Here is a 26,077-nt window from a genome sequence, read left to right as displayed (position 1 = left end):
AACGCTTAATTTATAAAATAAGGTCTGCAGGCATCGACCGCAAGGCATTCTCCCATTAATACCAATGATGGGGCACTGTTCCTCCCATGAATATTACTGATGGGGCACTATACCGCCCACCAATACCAATTATAGGGCACTATAACTCTCACCAATACAAATGACGGAGCACTGCTCCTACCACCAGTACCAATGATGGGGCACTATTCTTCCCATTGATACTCCTCCCACTAATACCAATGATTGGGCAATATTCCTCTAACTGATACCAATAATGGGGCACTATTCCTCCTACTAATACCAATGATGGGGCACTATTCCTCCCACTGATTCCAATGATGGGGCACTATTCCTCCCATGGATACCAATGATGGACACTATTTCTCCCATTAATACCAATGATGGGGCACTGTTCCTCCTTTCGATATTATTGATGGGGCACTATACCGCCCACTAATACCAATGATAGGGCACTATAGCTCTCACCAATACAAATGATGGAGCACTGTTCCTCCCATCAGTACCAATGATGGGGCACTATTCTTCCCATTGATACAAATGATGGGGCACTATTCCTCCAACTAATACCAATACCAATATACGGGCAATATTCTTCCCACTGATACCAATGACGGGGCACTATTCCTCCTATTAATATCAATGATTGGGCACTATTCCACTCACTGATTCCAGTGATGGGGCACTATTCCTCCCACTGATACCAATGACGGGGAAATATTTCTCCCACTAACACCAATGATTGGGCAATATTCCTCCCATCAATATTATTGATGGGGCACTGTACCGCCCACCAATACCAATGATGGGGCACTATAACTCTCACCAATACAAATGATGATATATTGTTCCTCCCACCAGTACCAATGATGGGGCACTATTCCTCCCACTGATACCAACGATGGGGCACTATTCCACCCACTGATACCAATGATTGGGCACTATTCCTCCCGCTGATGCCAATGATTGGGCAAAATTCCTCCCACTGATACCAATGATTTGGCACTATTCCTCCCACTGATACCAATGATTTGGCACTATTCCACCCACTGATACCAATGATGGGGCACTATTCCTCCTACTAATACCAATGATTGGGCAATATTCCTCCCACTGATACCAATGATGGGGCACTATTCCTCCCACTGATACCAATGATGGGGCACTATTTATCCCACTGGTACTATGATACCAATGATGGGGCACTATTCCTCCCACTGATACCAATGATTGGACAATTTTCCTCCCACTGATACCGATGATTGGACAATTTTCCTCCCACTGATACCAATGATTGGACAATTTTCCTCCCACTGATACCAATGATTGGACAATTTACCCCCCACGATATCAATGATGGGGCACTATTTACCCCACTGATACTATGAAACCAATGATGGGGCACTATTCCTCCTGATAATACCAATGATGGGGCACTATTTCTCCTATCAATATTATTGATTGGGCACTATACCGCCCACCAATACCATTGATAGGGCACTATTCCTCTTACTGACACCAATGATGGGGTACTATCCCGCTTTCTACTTAGCTTTGGATAAAAGAGAGCAGTTTTCTGCAAACTATGGCTGGTGGGCTGGAAGCGGCTGTTAGCTAGCCTTTATCAGGCCCTTGGGGCACTATTCATCCCATTAATACCAATGATGAGGCACTATTTCTCCTCCCATTGATACCAATGAGGGGGCACTATTCCTCCCATTAATACCAATGATGAGGCACTATTCCTCCCATTAATACCAATAATGAGGCACTATTCCTCCTCACATTGATACCAATTATGGGGCACTATTCTTCCCACCAATACTAATGATGGGGTACTATTCCCCCCACTGATACCAATAATAGGGTAATATTCTTACCATTAATACTAATGATGGGCACTATTCCTCCCATTAATACCAATGATGGGGCACTATTCCTCCCATTAATACCAATGATGAGGCAATATTCCTCCTCCCACCAATAACAACGGTTACATAGTTACATAGTAGGTGAGGTTGAATAAAGACAATAGTCCATCCAGTTCAACCTGTGTAGGTGTGTGTGGCTGTAATCATCTCACATAGCCCTGAATGTTCTGATCCTTGAGATGTACGTCTAAGAGTCTTTTGAAAGCCACCATACTACCCGCAGAAACCACCTCTTGTGGTAGAGAATTCCACAATCTTGTAGCGCTAACAGTAAAGAACCCCCCACGTTGCCTGAGGTTAAAACGCTTCTCCTCTAATCGCATTGTATGCCCTCGAGTCCTCATGCAATCCCTTCGACTGAACAGCTTTTTTTCTAAGCTGAGATCCCCATTGAGATATTTAAAAATTGCTATCATGTTCCCCCTCAGACGTCTCTTCTCCAGGGAGAATAAATCGAGCGATTGCAGCCGCTCTTCATAATTAAGGTCCTCCAATCCCCTAATTATTTTTGTTGCCCTTCTCTGGACTCTCTCCAGCTCCAACACATCCCTCCTGAGGACTGGCGACCAGAACTGGACAGAATACTCCAGATGTGGTCGGACCAGAGTTTTATAAAGTGGAAGGATTATAGTCTTATCTCTGGAATACATCCCTTTCTTTATGCATGCTAATATTCTGCTGGCTTTGGCAGCTGCCGCTTGACATTGCATGCTGTTGCCTAGTCTATCATCAACCAAGACTCCCAGATCTTTCTCCATTTTTGATTCCCCCAAGGGTTCCCCTCCTAATGTGTATTGTGCTTTTATGTTTCTAGTCCCCAAGTGCAAAACCTTACACTTCTCCACATTAAACCTCATTTGCCAAGTCGTTGCCCACTCCGTTATTTTGTCCAGGTCATTCTGTAGGATATCTGCTTCATGCTGTGCAGTTATTGCCCTGCCCAATTTTGTGTCATCTGCAAAAACTGATATCGAACTACTGATCCCGTCCTCAATGCTGTTTATGAATAAATTGAACAAGGTTGGTCCCAGGACTGAGCCTTGGGGGACCCCGCTTACCACCCCAGACCAGTCTGAGTATGCGCTGTTTATTACCACCCTTTGAACACGCCCTTTTAGCCAGTTCTGTATCCAAGAGCAAACCCTGCTGTCGATACCTGCAGACCTTATTTTATAAATTAAGCGCTTGTGGGGAACTGTATCAAACGCCTTAGCGAAATCCAAGTACACCACATCCACTGGTCTGCCCCTATCCAGCTCACAGCTCACCTCCTCGTAGAATGTTAAGAGATTGGTTTGACAAGAACGCCCATTTGTAAACCCGTGCTGGTTACTGCTGATGATGTTGTTGTCTTTAGCAAACTCTACGATATAGTCCCTTATCATCCCCTCCAGAAGTTTACATACTATTGATGTCAAACTGACAGGCCTATAATTTCCCGGTATATGCCTCTGACCCTTTTTGAATATCGGAATCACGTTAGCTTTCCTCCAATCCCATGGTACATCTCCTGTCCTAATACTGTCAGCAAAGATCAGGAACAGTGGTCTAGATATAACCTTACTGAGTTCCTTGAGTACTCTCGGATGTACGCCATCTGGGCCTGGTGATTTATTTGTGTTAAGTTTATCCAGCCTTTCCCTAGAGCACTATTTCTACCACCAATACCAATGATGGAGCACTATTCCTCCCACCAATATCAATGATGGGACACCATGCCTCCCACTGACACCAATGATGGGACACTATTCCTCCTACTGATACCAACAATGGGGCACTACTCCTCCCACTGAAACCAATGATGGGGCACTATTCCTCCCACTGAAACCAATGATGGGGCACTATTCCTCCCACTGAAACCAATGATGGGGCACTATTCCTCCCACTGATACCAATGATGGGGCACTATTCCTCCAGCTGACACCAATGATGGAGCACTATTCCCCCCACTGATACCAATGATTGGGCACTATTCCCCCCACTGATACCAATGATGGGGCACTGTTCCTCTCACTGATCCCAATGATGGGGCACTATTCCTCCCACTGACACCAATGATGGGACACTATACCCCCCACTGATACCAATGATGGGGCACTATTCCTCCCACTGATACCAATGATGGGGCACTATTCCTCCCACTGAAACCAATGATGGGACACTATTCATCCCACTGATACCAATAATAGGGCACTACTTCTCCCACTGAAACCAATGATGGGGCACTATTCCTCCCACTGAAACCAATGATGGGACACTATTCCTCCCACTAATACCAATAATGGAGCACATTTCGTCCAACAAATACCAATGATGGGGCACTGTTTCTCCCACTGGCACCAATGATGGAGAACTATTCTGCTTTCTACTGATCAAAGGTTCTACGTCATTTTTTACTCCAACAGACCACCAAGCCAAATACATTGCTTATTCCCACTGATGCTGGGACATTTACTACCCCCACTGACCACAAACTGGACTTGCTAATATCTGAAGGACAGCAAACTGGCCCTTTGTTGAGAAAGTTTGGAGACCCCTGGAATACAGAGTAGAAAGTTCCCCTGTCAGTTTTTTTCTTGTATTCCATTGAGGAAATTTGCCTTCACTTCCTGTCCCTGGGACGCAAGGGGAAACAAGATAAAACCCTCTTCAAAGTGAGGGGAAGTCCCCTCTTGTCACTAGGAACAGGGGTCCTCACTGAAATATTTCCCCTTGACTGCTGTTTGGGTAACAACTGCAAAATGTAGGATTTTCACTTTCAGTTCTGGTCTATGGCCACCACGATGAACGGAGAGGGTGAATCTCCCAATTGGAAAGAAAGAAAAATAAAAACCTGATAGAGGTTCTAACTCATCTTCAGTCCTAAATAAAAAAAAAAATCTTTTTGGCTTTCAATAAATGTTATTATGACTGTAGCAGCTCTGCACTCATCTGCACCCTAATGCTTCATTTAACAGTGCAAACCTAAACAAAAATGTTTTCTAAGGGAAACATGTAGGCTACCATCGCTGACTTCCTAATCTGCCCTAGTGTCATTCTAAATTCAGTTTCTTCTATACTTTAAATATGACCTCCAGCCACCTGGATAGGATAGGTTGAACTTCCTTACTCTGATTTCCCTGCACACTGTGAGCTTCTCACAATGTGCATTAGAAGCTGCAGCAAGTTAGATAGAGCCCCATCTCATATCCTGGCTGGAGCACTCCAAGCATCGTCCAGCTCTTTCCTCTGCAGTCTGTCCCTGGCTTACCCCTTTTGTTCATTGGATTTTTCAATCATGGAGGCTCAACATCACATGGAGGTGTTTTCTAGGCAGGCTGTAGGAAATACAGCCTTGCTAGGAACATGCACTCCTCCAGACTGACACCCGCCCATCAAGGCATTTTTATTTTTGCATAAATCTTCCTAAGAGCCTGAACACTGCTTGTATCGGGACTGAGGGTTCTTGAGAGGAGTACTGATGCAGGGGGCTGTGATGTTTTCTGGAAGTAATGTACCGCACACTACCAGCCATGATCAGCCTGCATTGCATAGAGAAGCCAGAGACCCACTGATGAAAACGAAAAATAACATATGTAATGAAAACTGAAGGAAAGAACCAAAGAAGACAAAATAGAAGCAGATTTTAATTCAGTTTTTTTAAAAAAAAGAATAAACATTATGTATGTTATTATTTCCGGGACTCACCTTGCCGTAATCCGCTGAGGGAGCGTCTATGCCCGGGAAAAGATCATGCATGATTCCATTGAACAGAGGGAGGTCAACAAAGGTGAGTTTGGCCACGTTCATGTCTTTCATCGACATGATGAGAATCTGAGGAGACAAATGGTGGGAGATGAGTTGTGAACTGGCACTGCTTTCAGACCGTTTATTAGGCTGGGAGGAGCTGGGAACACAAGCCCCGAATCTCACTCTATTACCCCAATAAAATAACGCTCACCACCTTCCACCTGCAATAAAAATGATTAAATAATATAAATGTACAACATACAGTATATATATCTTAAACCTCTTGTATTTTATTGTATTGTAATTGTATTGTCTCCCTTTATAATGTCAAGCTCTGTGCAAACTATTGGCACTATATAAATAATATATAATAATAATAATAATATACTGTATACCAGATATACACTATATTGTCAAAGTATTGGGACGCCTGCCTTTACACGCACATGAACTTTAATGGCATCTCAGTCTCAGTCCTTAGGGTTAAATATTGAGTTGGCCCACCCTTTGCAGCTATAACAGCTTCAACTCTTCTGGGAAAGCTGTCCACAAGGTTTAGGAGTGTGTCTATGGGAATGTTTGACTATTGTTTCAGAAGCACATGTTGGAGGAGAAGACCTGGCTCACAGCCTCTGCTCTAATTTATCCCAAAGGTGTTCGATCGGGTTGAGGTCAGGACTCTGTGCAGGCCAGTCAAGATCCTCCACCCCAAACTCGCTCATCCATGTCTTTATGGACCTTGCTTTGTGCACTGGTCTAAATCATTTGGTGAAGGGGGGATTATGGTGTGGGTTTGTTTTTCAGGGGTTGGGCTTGGTCCCTTAGTTCCAGTGAAGGGAACTCTTAAAGAAGTTGTAAACCTCCAAAAATAAAAAATAAATAAAAAAATAAAAACCTGAAAGACAAAAGGCAATATGAGCTAGTATGCATCCCATATGAGCTCATTATGAAATACTTACCTTAGAACAAAGCCCCTGCAGCGCTGTCCGCTCACCGCTGACACGGCCGATATGTTCACCCATCTTACTTTCGGGTTCACGTCCTCTGGACATCTGATTGGCCCGAACCGCAATAAGGTCACTCCCGCGCATGTGCAGCACAGGGCTCTAAAGGAACGGCATTGGGGGCCATTCCTTCAGTGCGCATGCACCAGTGATGTCACTGGCTGCATGCAAAGTAAATATCTCGTAAACGGTGCATGTTTAGGAGATATTTACAGTACCTATAGGTAAACCTAATCATAGGCTTACTTATAGGTACAAGTTATAGAGGAAGCTTTACTTCCTCTTTAAGGCGTTAGTCAGCAATAGCTGTCTGTAGATAATAAATCAAATTTTTACTTTTACTCATTTTTTTGAGGTTTAAAGCTGAATTTGCAGGAATTCAGCAATTTTGCAAAAAGTGCAGGCACACTATCAGTTAAGTCTAATTAGGTGCATGTCCTACCAGAACTTTTTTCTATTACTTGTACTCCCGGAGGACACACTACGGCTATGAGAAGAGAGAAGCACACGCAGCAGCTATGGCCAGCCCTACCCTCTGCTGCCCATTCATAGAAGCCTTTGCATTTTGTGAATCAGTTCACATAATACAAAGGCTTCTGTGAATGGGCAGAAGGAGGGGAGGGGCGGGCATAGCAGTTCCCGTGAATCTGCTCTGGAAAGAACTGAGACCACAGTGAGCAGCATCAGAGTTCCTGAAGTTATCTTCTTGGAGCACAATAAACCTGTCAGATGTGAATAAAAGAGATAAGTAGCTAGAAATCCTGGAATTCAGCTTTTACAGTCAAGAAGTAGTTCTAAAATGATCTTGCAGCTTTAGATACCACATACACATTGGCTCCCCACTCACCTCCTCATCAGAGAGATCTGGACGGAGTCGGCGTTTACGCCCGGCGTATCGCAGTAGGGAGGTCAGAGCTCGTAGGCCAAAGTCATAGTGGTCCTGCTTGGAAAGTTGTTGAACAGCCAGGGAATATAAGGTGTAGACCTTCTTAGCCAGGAGCTATAAGACAACATGGAAGAGTGACTGCTGGAGGGTCCTAAAGAAATTTGACCACTGTTTGTCCCACAACACAACACACAGACAGTACCTTGCAGTTACTGAAGCCTTCTCCGAATAGAATAATCTCTGCGATCAGTGTGGAGTCTGGTACCACCATAGAGATGGGTCTGAACATGGACTTGAGATTATCTGGGAGCTCAGTACGGCCTGCATAACCTGTGACCAGAAGAAGGTTTCAGTGATAGAGGAACATAAGATGAATTTCAGGGGAGTCCCAGATCAATGGAGCATAACAGCAAATGAGGATATTCTGGAGGTGTCATAATACATCATGGTACATTGGCTCGGACAGGGCCGTGACAAGGAGTGGGCAGGAGGGGTGGCTGCCCTTAGCACTGTCACATTATGTGAGGTGGAGGTGGCAGGCATCAACAAGGATATGTGTTGGGAGGGGGAATTTGGAGGATGGCAGGGGGTATGTTCTAGGAATGGAAAATTTGGGGGGTATGCTAGGAGTAGTGATTTGGGGGAATTAGTGTTGGTAGGGGTGTCACGATTCGACCACGCCTACGGCGACTAGCTAACCGAGACGTGGTTTCATGACTGGGATTTATAAGGGAATAAGGGAATAAAGAAAATTCCTACTGAGTGATTAGACTGACTGTGACACTTTCACAGCCTGCACTGCCTTTGATTACCACTAGAGGGAGACTCCACTCCAATCCAGCTGGCTGACCACACACAGGCAGATACAAATCTTACATACAATCTGGTGCACTCTAAGGGTTGGGGAGCAGTCTAGCAATTACCACCCACTACTAGGATTCCTCCAGCTATCCTACAAGCTAGAACCCCTGTGTTAATCACTCTTCCCACTGTCCCCACAGCCACACACCACAAACGATAGCCTGCCACCACCCAACAGTTTGTCCGCAGACTGGTCTGCTGGGACACCACACACACGCAGATCTCCGTCTGGTTTACAATCTGCATGCAATCTGCCAACAAACAGTGCAATTGCATACCGATTGGCATGTAGTGTAGACCAAGCAAATAGGCACTAAAATGCAGAAATCTCTCTAGAGATATGAGTCCTAGCTTAGTACACAGAAGTCACTTATTAATTTTATAATTTAATATCCCGAAAGTGGGCAGTGCATAAAAAATATATACAAAGCAAAAGGAGTTACAAAAATACAAAAAGGTAAAAAGACACACAATTGGCAATTTGCTATGAAAATAAAAAGGAATAAAACAGAAATAAACTTTACCGAAGCTTATCCCGTTGGCAGAAGCATACCGGAAATCGTGCGGGAACTCCCCAGTTCAGAACTGGCTTCAAGGAAGAACCCTGAACCAATCTCAGGGTTCCCAATTTATTATAATATGAATGTGGGCTGGACTTTAGCCCTTGGCCAATCAACCCCAGTGGGTTGTCCCCTGCTCAGCCCACACGATGTTCTGTGTTCTGAACTAACCAGAGTTGAATTGGCCCAGAATGGCGCTGACCGCTGGGCCAGGGATAGGAGTTCTGACACCAACGCATCGGTCTGATCGTGACAATACCAAACACTGCTTGCCTGTCGCAATCAGGCGCCATACAGCGGTTTTGTGCAATTCTCCAGGACCCCACCCATGCCACAGACACAGTTTTTCATGTACTCCTAGCCCCACACGTGAGCCACAAGAAGGAATTATTTTCATCTCTCTGCCACTAATATTTTAACTTTTATGAGAGATAAAATACATTCCTTTGATCTGATGGTATCAATCCATACTTGTAGACGGTTGGGAGCCTTCCACCGCCCCCTGGTGATTTCCACAGCCAAAATGACTGGCAGTTCTCTTTGATGCTCCCGGAAGTGACAATTCTCTTGTTTACTGGTATGGGAGACTTCATTGGCATGTAGGTGTCAACTCTATATTACAGAATGGCCCCTGTCTTTTCAGATGCTAATAACAGGACATGTGTGTGTGTGACTGATACTACATTAATTAACTCCAAAATGACACTACATCTACAATTCACTATTTCTACAGATCACTTCATATTTCGCTACCGCAAAGCTACCCTATATCTGACATTTACGTTACAAGGGGGAATGGGGAAAGAGGATTTGTGCTAGCAGGGGGGATTTTGGAGGTTTGTGCTAGAAGAGGTGCTATGGTAGAGGGGGGAGGGAGCTGGGGCTAGGGGGGATTTGGGGAGAGAGCAGATTTGAGCTAGGAAGGGGGTGGGGTGGGGCAAAGATTTGTGCTGGTGGGGGAATTTCAGCAGGGGGCAGATTTGTACTGGGAGGAGGGAAAATGTCCCTCTCTAGATGTGCAAAGCTGGTAGAGACATCCCAAAAAAGACTTGCAGCTGTAATTACAGGGAAAGGTGGTTCTACAAAGTATTGACTCCGGGAGGAGAATACAAATGCACGCCACACGTTTCACATATTTATTTGTAAAAAATGTGGAAAACAATTTATCATTTTCCTTCCACTTCACAATTATGTGCCACTTTGTGTTGGTTTATCACATAAAATCCCAATAAAATACATTTATGTTTTTGGCTGTAACATGACAAAATGTTCAACATTTCAAGGGGTATGAATACTTTTTCAAGGCACTGTATTATAATTTAAAAATTCAGGAAGACAAATAATTCTCCAAATAGCTTTTTCTGTCATTTTATTCAGAAAGAATGCTGACTGCACTCTCTGAAACAGAAACATGCTCCTTTTTATATGTAGAACGTTGTATATGAACATCTGCATTAAAAAACTTAACATGTACATTGTTTCATGTCAGTAATGACGGACTTCCTGTCTGCATGCACTTGCTCCAGTGGTGGATGCCAGCCACTGCCAACAGCGGAACATGCCTGAGCAATGTGTGCTGGAACAGACACTTACAGTCTCCATGCAAGTGCATGTGACAAGGTGACAACACAGGAGAGTAGTTAGAATAAAGTGTTGTCATCCCATAGCAGGAAGCGTCCAAACAAGGACCTCCATGGCAGCATTACCAGGTATTATTGTAATGAAATCTGCAGATTTAGGAGAATTGAAAATTACTTTTAAAATAAATTCACAGTTTAGAGCCCCTGGTGCCCAACGTGTGGCTCTTTGGGATTTGGTGTGCTGCCCTCAAGTCCCAGCAGCCAGTAGCTAGGGCATTGATTTGTAGAGGGGCTGTAATGTCCGTGATCTCTAGCAGTGTCATACAACATATCCCAAGTCTCTAACATTCTTCTGTGCCATATCTCCAGGCTTCAGCTACAGTTGTAACATGATACCAGTCACTGACAATCCAATATAACACTGCATATACTGAATATTATGTGTGGACCCCTAGCGATCTCAGGGGGCTGCAGTTGAAGCCAATCTCTAGGAACTTGACCGCCACTTGTTTAGCCTCCTGCTGATCTTGGACAGGGACACCTCTTTCTAACTATGATTCCCACGCTAGGTACTTGGCTGTAGGGACCTGGTGGTCTTAATTCAAATAGGAATCTGATACACCTTCTCTACATACCTTTGGAGATTATACAAATCCACCCTCCAGCCGCCCCCCATTTGCTTTTTCTTAGTCCATGAAAACCTTCTTATTCCTCTATGGCAGAGATCCTCAAACTATGGCCCTCCAGCTGTTGTGGAACTACACATCCCATGAGGCATTGTAAAACTCTGACAGTCACAGACATGACTAGGCATGATGGGAATTGTAGTTCCTGAACAACTGGAGGGCTATAGTTTGAAGACCCCTGCTCTATGGTATCTACTGTATTACTCATATATACCGATTTAGATCCACCTATTTTAGTCCCCCATGCCCTCCTTTGTTTGGCTGAATTGCCGTGGGACTTGGTGACTGGCGTTGTTCCCAGAGAGCGCCTATATATTTTATCCTCCTGAAGAAGCGGATGATCACCGTGAAACATGTTGAGGAATATACACCTACGTGAAATTTCGTCATTCTGTTTTGATGTCAATGATTTGTTGTTGGATAATTGGTCCAAATGTAAAATTGTAATATGTTGTATTAAATAAATTTGTATATTTTTAATCATATGTGATCATTGTTGAATCAAGGTACCGCTAAAGTCTGACCTTTCCTCCAATTTCCCTTGCTTCCCTCCCTTTGAGACTGTCTATTTTGGAGATAACAGTCTCTTTTCCCTATTTCCTTTTTTGAGTATACGCTTTTTTGGATGTTGGTACATCAACATTTACCTCAGGCTCATTGCTTCACTTGTTTAGAGATTATGTAAGATTTTAGTAGTTGGGTTTAAATATATGTAATACTTTGGGTTTATGCCCATATCTTACATGATATGTTTAACTGAAGTGTCACTAAGCCCACATCATAAAAAAAACTATCAATAAATACTGTATTACATGCTGTTCATACTCAGTCACTATGAGATTCATTTTCTGTATTCTGCAAAAAACCTGGTTGATCTTGCTGCTCTCTATCTCCCCCTTCTGTCCATGTCCCCAATTCAGCTAGGCATTTTGCAGAGCAGTGTTGGCAACTCTGCACGTGCCCAGTTTTCAGTGAGTTTCTATGCTGGGCATTTCCTCCCTATTACATCTGAGCAGCCCATGTGACTATAGAGTCACACATGTGGGCATATACACAGCCCACTTCCTCCCTCCTCCTCCATGCCCACTAACCAGCAAAACACAATGGGGACGTGATTTTACATGTAAATTGATGGAGGCTTCACCTCCCTGTTTTTCTAAGACACAGGCTGGAGGGGCATGCCACAGCCTGTGACTGGCAGAAATTGGCCCACACCATGTTATTACCAAAAAATAATAAAGATTTGATTTCAAATATATATTTATATGACAATTTAAAATAGTTTATTGATAATAATGATTTCATTTTACTTTGTATTCCAACAGCTGTTTTTTTTTTTGAACATGTGACCAGCATCAGAGGACTAGAAGCTCCTCCTACTTATGTTTCCCTGAAGACAGGCTGGAAGAGAGCTATATACATATACAGAAATAGAGGGGACAATGTAAATTTAACAGTGTGTGTTTAGCATCAGTTTAAGTAATTTCTTAATGGAATTAAAAACAGGAATGGCAATAGTTCCGCCATATTTTCCTGAAGAGAGAGATCTCACCAGGATTCATGGTAATGAAGATACCGCAGGACCATGCCAAGCTGATGTCTCGGCCCTCAAAGACGAACCGCGTTAGGTTAGCGGAAAGAGCAGAAAGGATGGACAAGATTTGTTGGGCCACTACGGACAGCACTTCAATGTTGATTCTGTTAAATTCATCAAAGCATCCCCAGGCACCAGTCTAGAGCAGAAAAAGATAGAAATGATCCTGTCAGAATATTTATACTGCTCTGAATATAATAGTGTCGATTTATGTCAATAAGCAAAGATCTGTAAGGTAGGAGAATCTCCACATATTTCCACAAATCAATATGTAGCAAATTCTTTTTATCGATTAATTTCTTTTTAAAAGCATATACCAATCTTAGTGAAAGCTACAGTAGGGAATATATATAAGAATATTTATTCACAAGACATGTATTCACAATAAATGATCAGACTTGAGACAAAGAGATAACTTTACATAAAATACAAACTTCAAACAATAAATGTAATGTGATGTGTAGCTCAATAATGAAAGTAAAAATAAAGCAAGATTACTTTCTTCCCAGGTATAGTAGAAACCATATTTAAATGTTCTATATAATCAGAACACAATTGTCTGCAAATTGCGCAGCCGACAGTCACTCCACTGCAGATGGAGCGAGAATAAGCTATGCAAAATGGGAGACTAGATCGCTAATAATGCGTTAAATCTGATATTAATAAAAACAAAAATCCGTTTTTAAAGAAAAATCTACATGGTTCATACGGCTGGGACTGTAATCTCATTACCCTTTAGCATGAAATGTAAACATGTAAGGAAGAAAATAAATGATATTAAATATTAATCAAATAAACAGCAAGGTATATTTACCATATTTAAAATGGCTGCTAGCTTAGAATGGTCGTTACCAGAGTCCTTAAGATGGCTGCCTTCCCAAAATGGTGGCCAGTTAGGGAGGAGTTTCGTTTGGCGTCCTTCCAAGTTTCAGATAAATGATGGAGCAAAATGGAGTATGTATAGATGAGTATGTGTATGGATGCAAGTAGCGTGTGTGTTGTATGTGTAATGAATGTTGTGTAATGTAATGTGTCTCTCTCACATCTGGGTTTCCCTTTTTATATTGTATTAAACAAAAGGGCTGTAAAATTACCATAAGACAAACCCAGAAGGAGTAACTTTATCCCCATTGGTTGGGATAACTTATCCATTAACTGGTGAGGTCATTGGGTGACACCTCTAACCAGTATATTGGATATTTAAAACTATATGATTTCTCCATTTAAGAATATCATAAAAACAACATAAGAATCTTATCCATACTCTTATCTAATATACATGTCCATCTAATATATCCATCATGTATCTAAGTAAGGATTGAATCTGGTAACACCATTTAAAAAGAATCTATTATTAATATATATATTTATATATATTGGAAATGACTGTCTAAACCCAAAGACTTCACTTAGTATCAGTCACCAAAGATGGCAGTATTGTATTGCTCTTAGATTCAATATATAGCAATATAACAAATAAACTTTGAACCTTATATTGACAAAAAGCCTATAATCCCAGACCTTCTAGACTAGACTTCTGGCAAGGTCAGAAAAGTTTTATGACCAATTTGCCACTTACAAGAGCTTATTTACTGAAGCCTTACTAAACATGAGATCATGAGTCATCAATCTAAGAATTTAGCAAGCACATGAAACAAAATATCATATAGAAAATTTTCCTACATATTTATGTATGTTATTCATATATATTTCATTGTTAAAATTATTTTATATAGGATTATAATATATCTTTAAATCTTATTTTTAAATGGGTCTAAACACAGAAAATACTGACTAGTGTTCTATGGACACACACACACAGATAAGATTACCTTGGTATAGCGTCAGCTAGACTTTATCTAAAGAAAGTCAACAGGCTATTTATTTATTACCTTAAGTCAACACAGCCTGTTTGGGTAAACCTTTTAAAGATCTCCTGAATAGACACTTTTCGTTAAAGGAGATTTAACCTTTCAGTAACCTTAACAAAAATGGATGTCACTGCTTAATATTTCTATATAGAACAAAATATGACATATTTCCATTTTTCTTTTATTTAATCTCCCCCAATAATTCTGACAATCCATGGCCAGAGAAAGAAGAAGGTCAATGACAGAGGAATGAACCAAAACACCCTCTTCTGTAATCTGCCACTACCCATTAACAGGGCAGTAGGTTCCATACTATTTAGACTCCAAGTCCCGCACTTCATGTGGCTTTTTGGCACTTGTTGTGCAGCACTTGGACCCCAGCAGTCAGGGGATTTGTAAAAGGGCTACAATGACAGTGAGCTCTAGCAGTCTCGTGTGTCATGTTCCGATCTTGGACTGTCTTTTGAAGCATTCCCTCAGCCCCTATTTACTACAGTATGTCACTATTCACTGACCGTCTCCTGTAATATGTCTGCTTTCTCTGACGGTCTTCTGAAGCATTACATATAATGAATATTATGTGAGGCCCTTAGGTGATATCAGGGGCTGCAGCTGAGGTCCTTTATACCTCTTACATTGACCACTACTGATTTAGACTTGTCCCAGTCTAGTCTGTCGCAGTTCATATAAATGACGTTTAATTTCCGGTCCTAAATGATTCACTGCAAAGGTACATCACAGGACACAAAATCCTTCCCCCCACCTACAAAGCCCTCCTAGCTGAGACCCCTCTTTATTTATTTGGAGTCTTCTGTCTCATTGACTTCTCTTGTGTTGATTTCTGTAGAACAGTGATGGTGAACCTTGGCACCCCAGATATTTTGGAACTACATTTCCCATGATGATGATTAACTACACTGCAGAGTGCATGTGCATCATGGAAAATGTAGTTCCAAAACATCTGGGGTGCCAAGGTTCGCCATCACTGCTATAGAACGACTTGGAACTTGACATCAGCCACTCACCAACTCTCCAAGTCTTTATAGTAGTGGTCTCCAGATTGCAGCCTGGGGGCAGGATGTGGCCCCTTGTTTGTCTTTATCCGGCCCTTGAGGCATTATTCTTGCCATTGACACCAACAATGTGGCATAATTCCTGCCACTGACACCACTGATACCAATGATGGGGCACTATTCCGTACACTGATACCATCGATGGGGCATAATTCTTCCCACTGATATCAATGATGGGACATTATTCTTCCCACTGACACCAATGATGGGGAACTATTTCTCCCCATAATACCAAAGAAGGGCCACTATTCCCCCCACTTACACCAAAGATGGGGCATATTTCCTTCCACTGACACCAGCGATGGGGCACTATTTCTCCCACTGACAACAAAGATAGGGCATACTTCCTCCCACTGACACCAACGGTGGGGTGCTATTTCTCCCAAATTACCACATTTTAGGGCACTGTTTACTCTCAGTGAGCCTAGTCCAGCCTGCCTAAAGTCTGGACAGTAAACTGGCCTTTTATTTAGAAGGTTTGGAGACCCCTGGTTTTACACAGCAGCTGGGAACTAGAGATGGGCTATAAAAACACCCAATGAACCTTCCTTTTTGGTAACATTATCTTCATTTAAAGCCTCTACCTCCACTACCATATAATCCATGATGTGATTTCTAGGGACTGAATGTCAGCTCCAGCGCATGAGAGTTGCCCCCCTGGTAATGTTCGTATTGAGTACATAGACCATCTGGTAACACAACCGTGATTTACTCCATGCTAATATTTTCTCCAAGTAAGTTTTCTTGTTCTTGTCAACATAATGGTGGGGTGGTCTGGGATATGGATAGGGTGGGTTGGGGGTAAAAATGGAACTCCTGTTTCAATGAATCCACAGCACCTTCCAGATGGGTGCTTAAATTGCAGAGATTCCAGACTTACATTATATTTGTGTAATGATATTATAACACGGGACAGGTTTCTGGTTTTCCTTACCTGAGCCAAACCGGAGTACATTCTTGCCATAGATTTATAATCCAGTCCTTCTGAGCAGTTTACAACAATCACATACATCCCCAGTGCCTTTCCCAGGTCTTTTACCGTCTCAGTCTTTCCAGTACCGGCTGGGCCCTTTGGCGAGCCTCCACGGTGGAGGTGCAGGGCAGTGGTGAGAGTCATGTAACATCTGAAGTGTAAGAACAAAGTGAAATCCATGAATCAACATCACAAAGATAATACTGGTGCCACCATCATATATGATAAACCCAACAACACACCCTGCAGACTTCTAGAAAGGGCAACACACCAACGTCACACCATGAATACTTTATTCCACCTGGCTGCTGTGTTGACAGTCTGCACCTATGGCCACACCCACTGACACAATTAATTCCCATTGGGCTAAATCACCCTCCACAATTAGGTCCAATAGAGGTGAAACATATCAGACAGGTATGGCCATAGGCAGGGTCTGTCAGCAAACCAGCACATGACAATGAGCGGGGACAGGCTCCCTGAGGCCTGCACTTGAGAGACTGTGGACTGGAGGAGAGCTTTGAGCTACACTTGTTTTTGTGATTTTTAACAACCCGCCCTATTTACAATATACCGTATTTACCCAGATAACGATGGACGTGGTATTACCTGTCAGTGAGGGGTGTGATCACAAGACGTCCTGAATTTCCTAAATATTCATACCCATACCGGAAATGAGTGTTCGTCTGTCTAATAATACAATCATCAACATCCTGCAAAATAACAAAAATAATTAATGCTGTAAATTATATTTCTATTATTCCTGTCTGTATCACCCTGCAGGAGGAGGACAGACTCATAGCCCCCTTCTGTCTGTATCACTCTGCAGGAGGAGGACAGACTTATACCCCCTTCTGTCTGTATCACCCTGCAGGAGGGGGACAGACTCATAGCTCCCTTCTGTCTGTATCACCCTGCAGGAGGAGGACAGACTCATAGCCCCCTTCTGTCTGTATCACCCTGCAGGAGGAGGACAGACTCATAGCCCCCTTCTGTCTGTATCACCCTGCAGGAGGAGGACAGACTCATAGCCCCCTTCTGTCTGTATCACCCTGCAGGAGGAGGACAGACTCATAGTCCCCTTCTGTCTTATCACCCTGCAGGAGGAGAACAGACTCATAGTCCCCTTCTGTCTTATCACCCTGCAGGAGGAGGACAGACTCATAGCCCCCTTCTGTCTGTATCACCCTGCAGGAGGAGTACAGACTCATAGCTCCCTTCTGTCTGTATCACCCCGCAGGAGGAGGACAGACTCATAGCTCCCTTCATCACCTTATCCCAATAAAGACGCAGTTGACTCAGCCATTCAAAGGAAGCCACATCAGTGCATCCGCTCTTCAGCATCTTATCAATGACATCTCTTGCATGAACCTCAACCGTCACAAGTGCCACCAGTTTGAGGCGCAGAGTTTTTGTAAGGTTTCCTCGAATGGCATCAGAATATTTATGCAACATGGAGACCTAAAATGGCAATAGTATTGTGTGAAGAAAGGAACAGAGACAATTTTAATATCATAATGTAAATCACATAATACAACACAAACACAACAAACCTGCTTCTTTTTCATTATCTTCAGAAACTTTTTGTCTGAACGTTCTTTAGCAGTGACTAGAGATTTGGTGACATCTGTGGTCCACTGGATCTGGCTGGCCGTGATTAGCATCTGCAGGGAAGGCAGACAGATAATGTGGAAAAAAAAATTTCTTTTTAATTTTTAATTAATGCATTATTTTTTTTTAATACTGCAGTTGTAGCCAACAGTTAGAGTATTAAACTTTGCAATACTAAACAGACGCTCCCACCTTCAGGCTGCAGTGGCATCAGCAGGCTGAAGGCTTATTTTGTCAACAAAATCTTCAGCTTGCAGATCTGACAATGTGATCACATGACTGAGAAATACTCTGATTGGCCCATCAACTAAGCAGATTTTTGGTCACTGGCATTTAAAGGGAGGACACTTATTAACATACAATACCTCCAGGATTGAGCAACATTCTAGAGAAATGTAAATATACAGATTGTTAGTGAAAGAGGTTGATGGACTCATATAGAAGCCTGGGATTCAAAAGAGGGTTTATGGTGAAGTATGACTTACAGCCTCAATAAATGGGTAATAGGCAGATACTCACAAGGAGTTTGTATTTTTCTGTTGTTATTGGCTTTATGGCCTAAATAGCCCAATGGAGCTCCTGTTGGCTGAATGGTTTGCAAATGCTCACATATGCTGGTCACCATTAGATTACTAAATTCTGACTGATTGCCATGGCTTGCTCTGAATGACTCACAAGTCCTTTTTATTATTCTGTTGTTAATGACTTCATGGTCCAAATAGCACAACAAGTGGTTGTTATGGGCTGCTCTGAATGAATGCCAAAGTTTAATATGAGGTGTTGCCTTTACCTACCTGCCCTGCCCACTCCTTCACCCACTTGTCCCGTTTGTTGCTCATCTTCTTTAGTGCCAGGCGACAATTTCGGAGAAGCTCCTTCAGTGTCCAGCGCATGGTCCTCTCAATGTCACACAGCCAGGCCTACAGGAAGAATACAGTCGTTTTATAGAGTTGCCCAAGTCAAATTTTGCAGAAACAGCATGCGTTTTTTGACAGTAACTATATAACAGAAGTATATATACAAAATACATAATGTATATATACTATATTACCAAAAGTATTGGGACGCCTGCCTTTACATGCACATGAACTTTAATGGCATCCCAGTCTTAGCCTGTAGGGTTTAATATTGAGTTGGCCCACACTTTGCAGCTATAACAGCTTCAACTCTTCTCGGAAGGCTGTCCGCAAGGTTTAGGAGTGTGTCTATGGGAATGTTTGACCATTCTTCCAGAAGCACATTTGTGAGGTCAGGAACTGATGTGGCAAGAAAGCCTGGCTCATAGTCTTCTCTCTAATTCATCCCAAAGGTGTTCTATTTGGGTTGAGGTCAGGACTGTGCAGGCCAGTCAAGTTCCTCTACCCCAAATTTACTCATCTATGTCTTCATGGACCTTGCTTTGTGCACTGGTCCAAATCATTTGGTGGAGGGGAGATTATGGTGTAGGGTTGTTTTTCAGGGGTTGGGCTTGGCCCCTTAGTTCCAACAAAGGGAACTGTTAAGGCGTCAGCATACCAAGACATTTTGGACAATTTCATGCTCCCAACATTGTGGGAACAGTTTGGGGATGACCCCGTCCTGTTCCAACATGACTGCACATCAGTGCACAAAGCAAGGTCCATAAAGACATGGATGAGCGAGTTTGGGGTGGAGGAACTTGACTGGCTTGCACAGAGTCCTGACCTCAACCCGATAGAACACCTTTGGGAAGAATTAGAGCAGAGATTGCTGCCCAGGCCTTCTTATCCAACATCAGTGCCTGACCCCACAAATGTGCTTCTGGAAGAATGGTCAAACATTCCCATAGACACACTCCTAAACCTTGTGGACAGCCTTCCCAGAACAGTTGAAGCTGCAAAGGGTGGGCCAACTCAATATTGAACCCTACAGACTCGGATGCCATTAAAGTTCATGTGAGTGTAAAGACAGGCATCGCAATACTTTTTGTAATATAGTATATAAATATAAAAAAAATATATATATATATAACACACACACACACACGCATGAGTTCTTCAAAAAGTATCTGCACTTTTTTTTTTTAACTCTGTTAAATATAAAAAAGTGAGGAAACGTTTTGAAGGCCCCTCGTGTATATATATATATATATATATACACACATATATATAAATATATAATATCCCTTATTGATATATAATTATTGATATATAAGGCTGTTATTTGGTGCACTATTTTTTATTATAGGCTGATAAATGTGCTCTTTACATTTTTGCAATACTTCAAATGTAACAATTACAGTACTAAACAAACACTGCCCAATCTTCAGGCTACAGTAGCATCTGCACTCTTATTTTTATATTGCATATATTTTATTTTGTTATCACATCTAAGAGACCCTCTTGTTTCCTAACTTATCATATTCAATGTAAAATAAACTTACTTCCACAGGACCCTCTAGGAGGACGGGGTGTGTAAATTCCACATACTCGCCCTCTGCGGAGAACATCCCTGCACCTTCATATTTGTTGCCAGCCTGGTGATTTTACAGGAAATTAGAACATATTAAGATTAAAGAGAACCAATTGAGGTTAAGTCCTAAATTAGTATATGCAAGAATCAGAATACACAGCCTTCAATTGGTATACCTATACAGTCTTAATTATGAAAGATTCAGGTGAATTCTGATAGATGCTCTCCTATCAATGCCTGATCTCACACAATGCAAATACAGCAGATGAGAGACCATGTGTGAGGTCAGGAGGTTGACCGGTCAGAAAGTTTCAGACATCAGGTTACCTCTGACCCTCTGATTTCTGCAGCCATAGAAGCTTCCTTTCAGGAAGATTAATTGCATGGGTGAGCCTGAAGATTTTAGCATGAGCATACTGCATTTTGTGGTCCAGAGTCAAGACTGTTCGTTCCTTTGCGCATATTTGCTAATGTGTGTGTGCACTGAAGTAAATTTGCATGCATGTCTGGCACTAGCTTTTGGCACAGCCCTGGTTGAAGCATTGCTAAGCTAACAATTGCTGAGTAGTTATCGGTGCCTGTGACTCATAACCTGACCTGCATCTTGTTATCGTATTTGACCTGACTCTCCTTTATCCTGATCTCCACACAATCCAGATCAATATAGATGGTTACCAATAATAGTACCTGCAGCATTAAAGGTTTTAGGTGGTTATAATCATTGGACAGCGCAAGAATTACACACCTTTTTTGTATCCTGATCTCCAGTTAGTGACCTTGGCTTATGTCCTGACTTTGTCCCCTGTCTGCTGATCTGGTATTTCTGCTGCTCATCTGATATAGTCCCTGACCTGGCTTCTGACCCTGCTCTCACCTTCTGATGGGGTATCTTTGCTACCCACTTGTTGTTGACTCTGGCTCGTGTTGACTACAGCTTTGCACCCCACACCTGTGGATTCCTGTGCTCTAAGTTGAGAAGAGCAGAGGAACCCATGTAGGAAGAGGATGCTTTTTAGCTTATTTCCTATTATTTTAATTATTAAAAAAACATCCACCTACATCTTCTGGAGTTGCCCTAAGCTCAGGGACTTGTGCATGGAAGTACACAGGATTTCCCAAATGATGATGGAATATGTCATCCCAGATGACCCGGCATTCTTCTTACTACATTGCTCTGGCATGGCTCCGAAACGTTACAAACGCTCTGTGATCCGGCACCTCACAGATGTGGCAAAGTCATGTGATAGTCTCTGCTGGAAAAGCACGACTCCCCGACGACCTCCCTCTGGTTGTGCAGAGTAAAATGAATTAACGACTTGGAGGACTTGGTACTCACCGCACAGGGTAGAAAAGAACAGTACTCTAAAACTTGGGCATGCTGGAATGCGTTCATACTCTCCGATGAGGGACAGGCTTTGAGCGTTTCCCTCTCGCAAACTATTGCCTGACTGGAGACGGGGTCACCCGCGTGGGATAGACGCATCCCCCCTCTGTCACCACTTCCCCCAGGTCTATTCTTTACCTCCTTTTGCCTCTCTCTATGCTTGCTCCACACTCTGTATCACTCCCCCACCTTTCCCTTCATTCCTTCTTTCCCTGATCTCCTTCTACCCCATGGTCCCACTACATATAATCCCAAACCCTTTTACTCTGATATCAGCGTATGGACTCTATGGTTTAGGTTACACATATATACCCTTCCCCATTATGTTGGAACCGCGAACTACGTTGACCGCAGTTGTCATCCGATACCCTCCTTCGATGCTGACTCTTACTTGGGTTATATGTCTTATGAGTAATTTGCATGCATGTGATGTGATTCTTAGATCATTTTGTTATTTGGACTTCGTTTATGCACTTCACCATGTTCATTTTTGATGAGTTCTGAATTTGTTTGTACGCACTTTGTATTTTTCATATGTTCAATAAAGAATTTGCAAAAAAAAAAAACATCCACCTATTGAAGAAAGAAGCTGCCAAATATTTCCTTCCTACATAGGCACCTCTGACGATCTCACATCCAATTGTTGCAGCAAAAATCTTTGCCACTGGGATCCAATTACAATAAAGTATGGCATTTTCCAGAATAACCCAACAAGTGTTGCATGCAGCCAGTTTTTACATGGAGATAGCAATATTCTCAGCAAGTTTTTTCCATTATTGGCTCGTTCGCTGTTTGCATTTCTTGAATTCTCACAGATGTGAGTGCTCAATCCATACATTTTCTAATCGTTTTCTACATTTTTGCATTCCTTCCTATTAAAGAAGATCTAGAATTCTTTTTTTTTTTTACTGTTCTGTCTCCTTTGAGACAAAATACACATAGTACTTTATCCCATGTAGTTAAGTGCTTCATAAGTCTAGTTATGAGGTCTGACCTGCCCCCTTCTGCTTCTGCCACAGCCAATCCGACAACAGCTAGGAAGGAGATGGCTGCTTTGTAATGATAGCTGATTTTGGCTTTGAGTACTTTTCACAGGCAAACAACAGCAAGAAGAATGCAGAGGGGAGGGGATGGCAGCCTCTGCATTCCTCTTGCCGTTGCATTTCTGTGGAAAGTCCAGAACAATATTCCCAATGCACATGTTCCTGTAAGAGGCTGCAGAATAATTGGGTGCTGAAGTGACCAACTGCTGGAGACTGGAAGGACTCAGAACAAAGGATATGTCACCAGCACACCAGGGAGTGCCATAAGGGGTCCAACATTTTATTAAAAATCCCATCACAGCAAAGTACAGCTGGATACTTTATGGAGTGCCCTTGTCTGTAGAAAGGCACATTAATCATTTTAGAATTGAGAAAAAGGTAGAGTAACTTTTAAGTTGATGCCTAAAGCCTTCATTGCTGGAAGGACAGAGTACAGCTTCTACCTTCCCTACGGTCCTCCATTATACCTATGACTACAGTACAGGTGCTTTTTTACATCTCATCATGTACTAGACTATTACCTTCTGAATCTTGAGTGATTTGATGTTGTCAAAGCATTTCTTGAGATGTGGTTGGACGGCCTCTGGGTTCCGGGACTGTCCAAGGATCTCCAGTAGGTCGTCATTGGACAGAAAGTAGAATCGTGGGAAGATCTGACGCTTTGTCTCCAGATAAAGGTCAAGAGACTTCTGTATACCCTCCAGAGCTGCATTCATCTCACCCAGCTTCTCCAGGAGGCCTAAACACAAGATGAAAACTAGCTGTCATTAAAGGAAATATCTGCTTTGTATTTCAAAAGAATTATATATATAAAATATATTGTCAAAAGTACTGGGACGCCATAAACTTTAATGGCATCCCAGTCTTAGTTTGTAGGGTTCAATATTGAGTTGGCCCACCCTTTGTAGCTAAACTAGCTTCAAATCTGCTGGTGTAGGCTTTTCACAAGATTTAGGAGTGTGTCTATGGGAAAGTTTGACCATTCTTCCAGAAGCACAGGCCAGTCAAATTCCTCCACTGCAAACTCGCTCATCCATGACGTTATGGACCTTAGTTTGTACACTGGTCCAATTCATTTTGTGAAAGGGGGTTATGGTGTGGGGATGTTTTCAGGGGTTGGGCTAGGCCCCTTAGTTCCAGTGAAGGGAACTCTTTAGGCGTCAGCATATCAAGACATTTTGGACAATTTCATGCTCCCAACTTTGTGGGAACAGTTTGGGGATGGCCCCTTCCTGTTCCAACATGACTGCACAACAGTGCCCAAAGCAAGGTCCATAAGAACATGTATAAGCAAGTTTGGGGTGGAGGAATTAGACTGGCCTGCACACAGTCCTGACCTCAACCCGATAGAACACCTTTGGGATGAATTAGAGTGGAGACTGCGTGCCAGGCCTTCTCGTCAACATCAGTGCCTGACCTCACAAATGTGCTTCTAGAAGAATGGTCAAACATTCCCATAGACACACTCCTAAACATTGTGGACAGCCTTCCCAGAAGAGTTGAAGCTGTTATAGCAGCAAAGGGAGGGCCAACTCAATATTGAACCCTACGGACTGGGATGCCATTAAAGTTCATGGCAGGCAAAAACAGTGTATGGGTGAATTTGGATTCAGTGGCGGAGCTAGACTTTTAAAACAGGGGTGGCAAGGTATTATTTTGGGGGGTCAATATACAAAGTGTTCAATTACACTAAAAATAAGTTTCCTGTGTGTGCTGCCGCGTTATGTTTTGTTTTGGAGCCGTTTGGAGCACGAAGGAGCTGCGTGTCAGCTTAACCAATGAAAAGTGTAGCAGCAACATGTCCCCCATATTGACCTCCCCCCGTACAGTAGGCCAGGGTAAGGTGAGGTCCCGTCCCCCATATAGATCCCTATAGATCCCCCTTACAGCATGCCAGGGTGAGGTGAGGTGAGGTCCCGTCCCCCATATAGATCCCCCCTTACAGTAGGCCAGGGTGAGGTGAGGTCCGGGAACCTCACCTCACCCTGGCCTACTGTACGGGGGGAGATCTATATGGGGGACAGGACCTCACCTCACCCTGGTCTACTGTAAGGTGGGATTTATATGGGACCTCACCTCACCCTGGCCTGCTGTAAGGGGGGAGATCTATATGGCGGACGGAACCTCACCTCACCCTGGCCTGCTGTAAGGGGGGATCTTAATGGGGGACCTCACCTCACCCTGGCCTGCTGTAATGGGAGATTTATATGGGACCTCACCTCACCCTGGCCTGCTGTAAGGAGGGATCTAAATGGGGGTCCTCACCTCACCCTGGCCTGCTGTAAGGGGGGATTTATATGGGACCTCACCTCACCCTGGCCTGCTGTAAGGGGGATCTATATGGGGGTCCTCACCTCACCCTTGCCTGCTGTAAGGGGGGATCTATATGGGGGACCTTACCTCACCCTGGCCTGCTGTAAGGGGGGATCTATATAGGGGACCTTACCTCACCCTGGCCTGCTGTAAGGGGGGATCTATATGGGGACCTGGCTACACCTTGAATTGAGAGTAGCTTGGTTTGAGAGTGCTTTGCAAGACATGCAACATTTGTTTTTAATTTTGACTTGATAAACGAGTAGCGTCATGTCACAACTGAGTGTAAAAGAGGATAGAGAGGCCTCTAAGTGTAGCAATATGGTTACATTTAATGACGGTTCAACATTTAGCAACTCGCATGGTTGATAATTAAAACAGGCACATCTAAGTATGCAGACAACCGGGGAAAGCTGTCCACATAGACCGTCCCCCGCACCACCATCAACTTCATTCCTTCCACACTGTGCACCATGAGCGCTTAAAGCCTCGCTTTCAGATCGCTCTACTGCAGGGTAGTCTTCCCGGTC

The 26,077-nt window shown here is 43.0% G+C and overlaps 1 protein-coding gene across 1 annotated transcript in view; it reads right to left on the bottom strand.

Moving 5' to 3' along the window:
* The window catches only part of DNAH2 (dynein axonemal heavy chain 2), a gene marked incomplete at its 3' end in the record, with an annotated part of 417,940 nt that overhangs the window by 158,127 nt on the left and 233,736 nt on the right, over window positions 1-26,077 (bottom strand). Inside the window, exons 31-41 of the mRNA XM_082254654.1 lie at window positions 23,756-23,973; window positions 20,779-20,871; window positions 19,172-19,297; window positions 18,320-18,430; window positions 18,039-18,227; window positions 17,376-17,479; window positions 16,728-16,917; window positions 12,808-12,988; window positions 7,771-7,898; window positions 7,530-7,682; window positions 5,637-5,762 (exon numbers count right to left, since the gene is read on the bottom strand). Of these exons, the coding sequence (XP_082110780.1) occupies window positions 5,637-5,762; window positions 7,530-7,682; window positions 7,771-7,898; window positions 12,808-12,988; window positions 16,728-16,917; window positions 17,376-17,479; window positions 18,039-18,227; window positions 18,320-18,430; window positions 19,172-19,297; window positions 20,779-20,871; window positions 23,756-23,973 (1,619 nt within the window). The remainder of the gene's footprint in view (window positions 1-5,636; window positions 5,763-7,529; window positions 7,683-7,770; window positions 7,899-12,807; window positions 12,989-16,727; window positions 16,918-17,375; window positions 17,480-18,038; window positions 18,228-18,319; window positions 18,431-19,171; window positions 19,298-20,778; window positions 20,872-23,755; window positions 23,974-26,077) is intronic.

Source organism: Pelophylax lessonae, assembly GCF_965119305.1.
Source record: "Pelophylax lessonae genome assembly, chromosome: 4".
NCBI lineage: Eukaryota > Metazoa > Chordata > Amphibia > Anura > Ranidae > Pelophylax > Pelophylax lessonae.
Note: the sequence above shows the minus strand (reverse complement) of the source record. Positions and strands in the feature narration are given on the sequence as shown.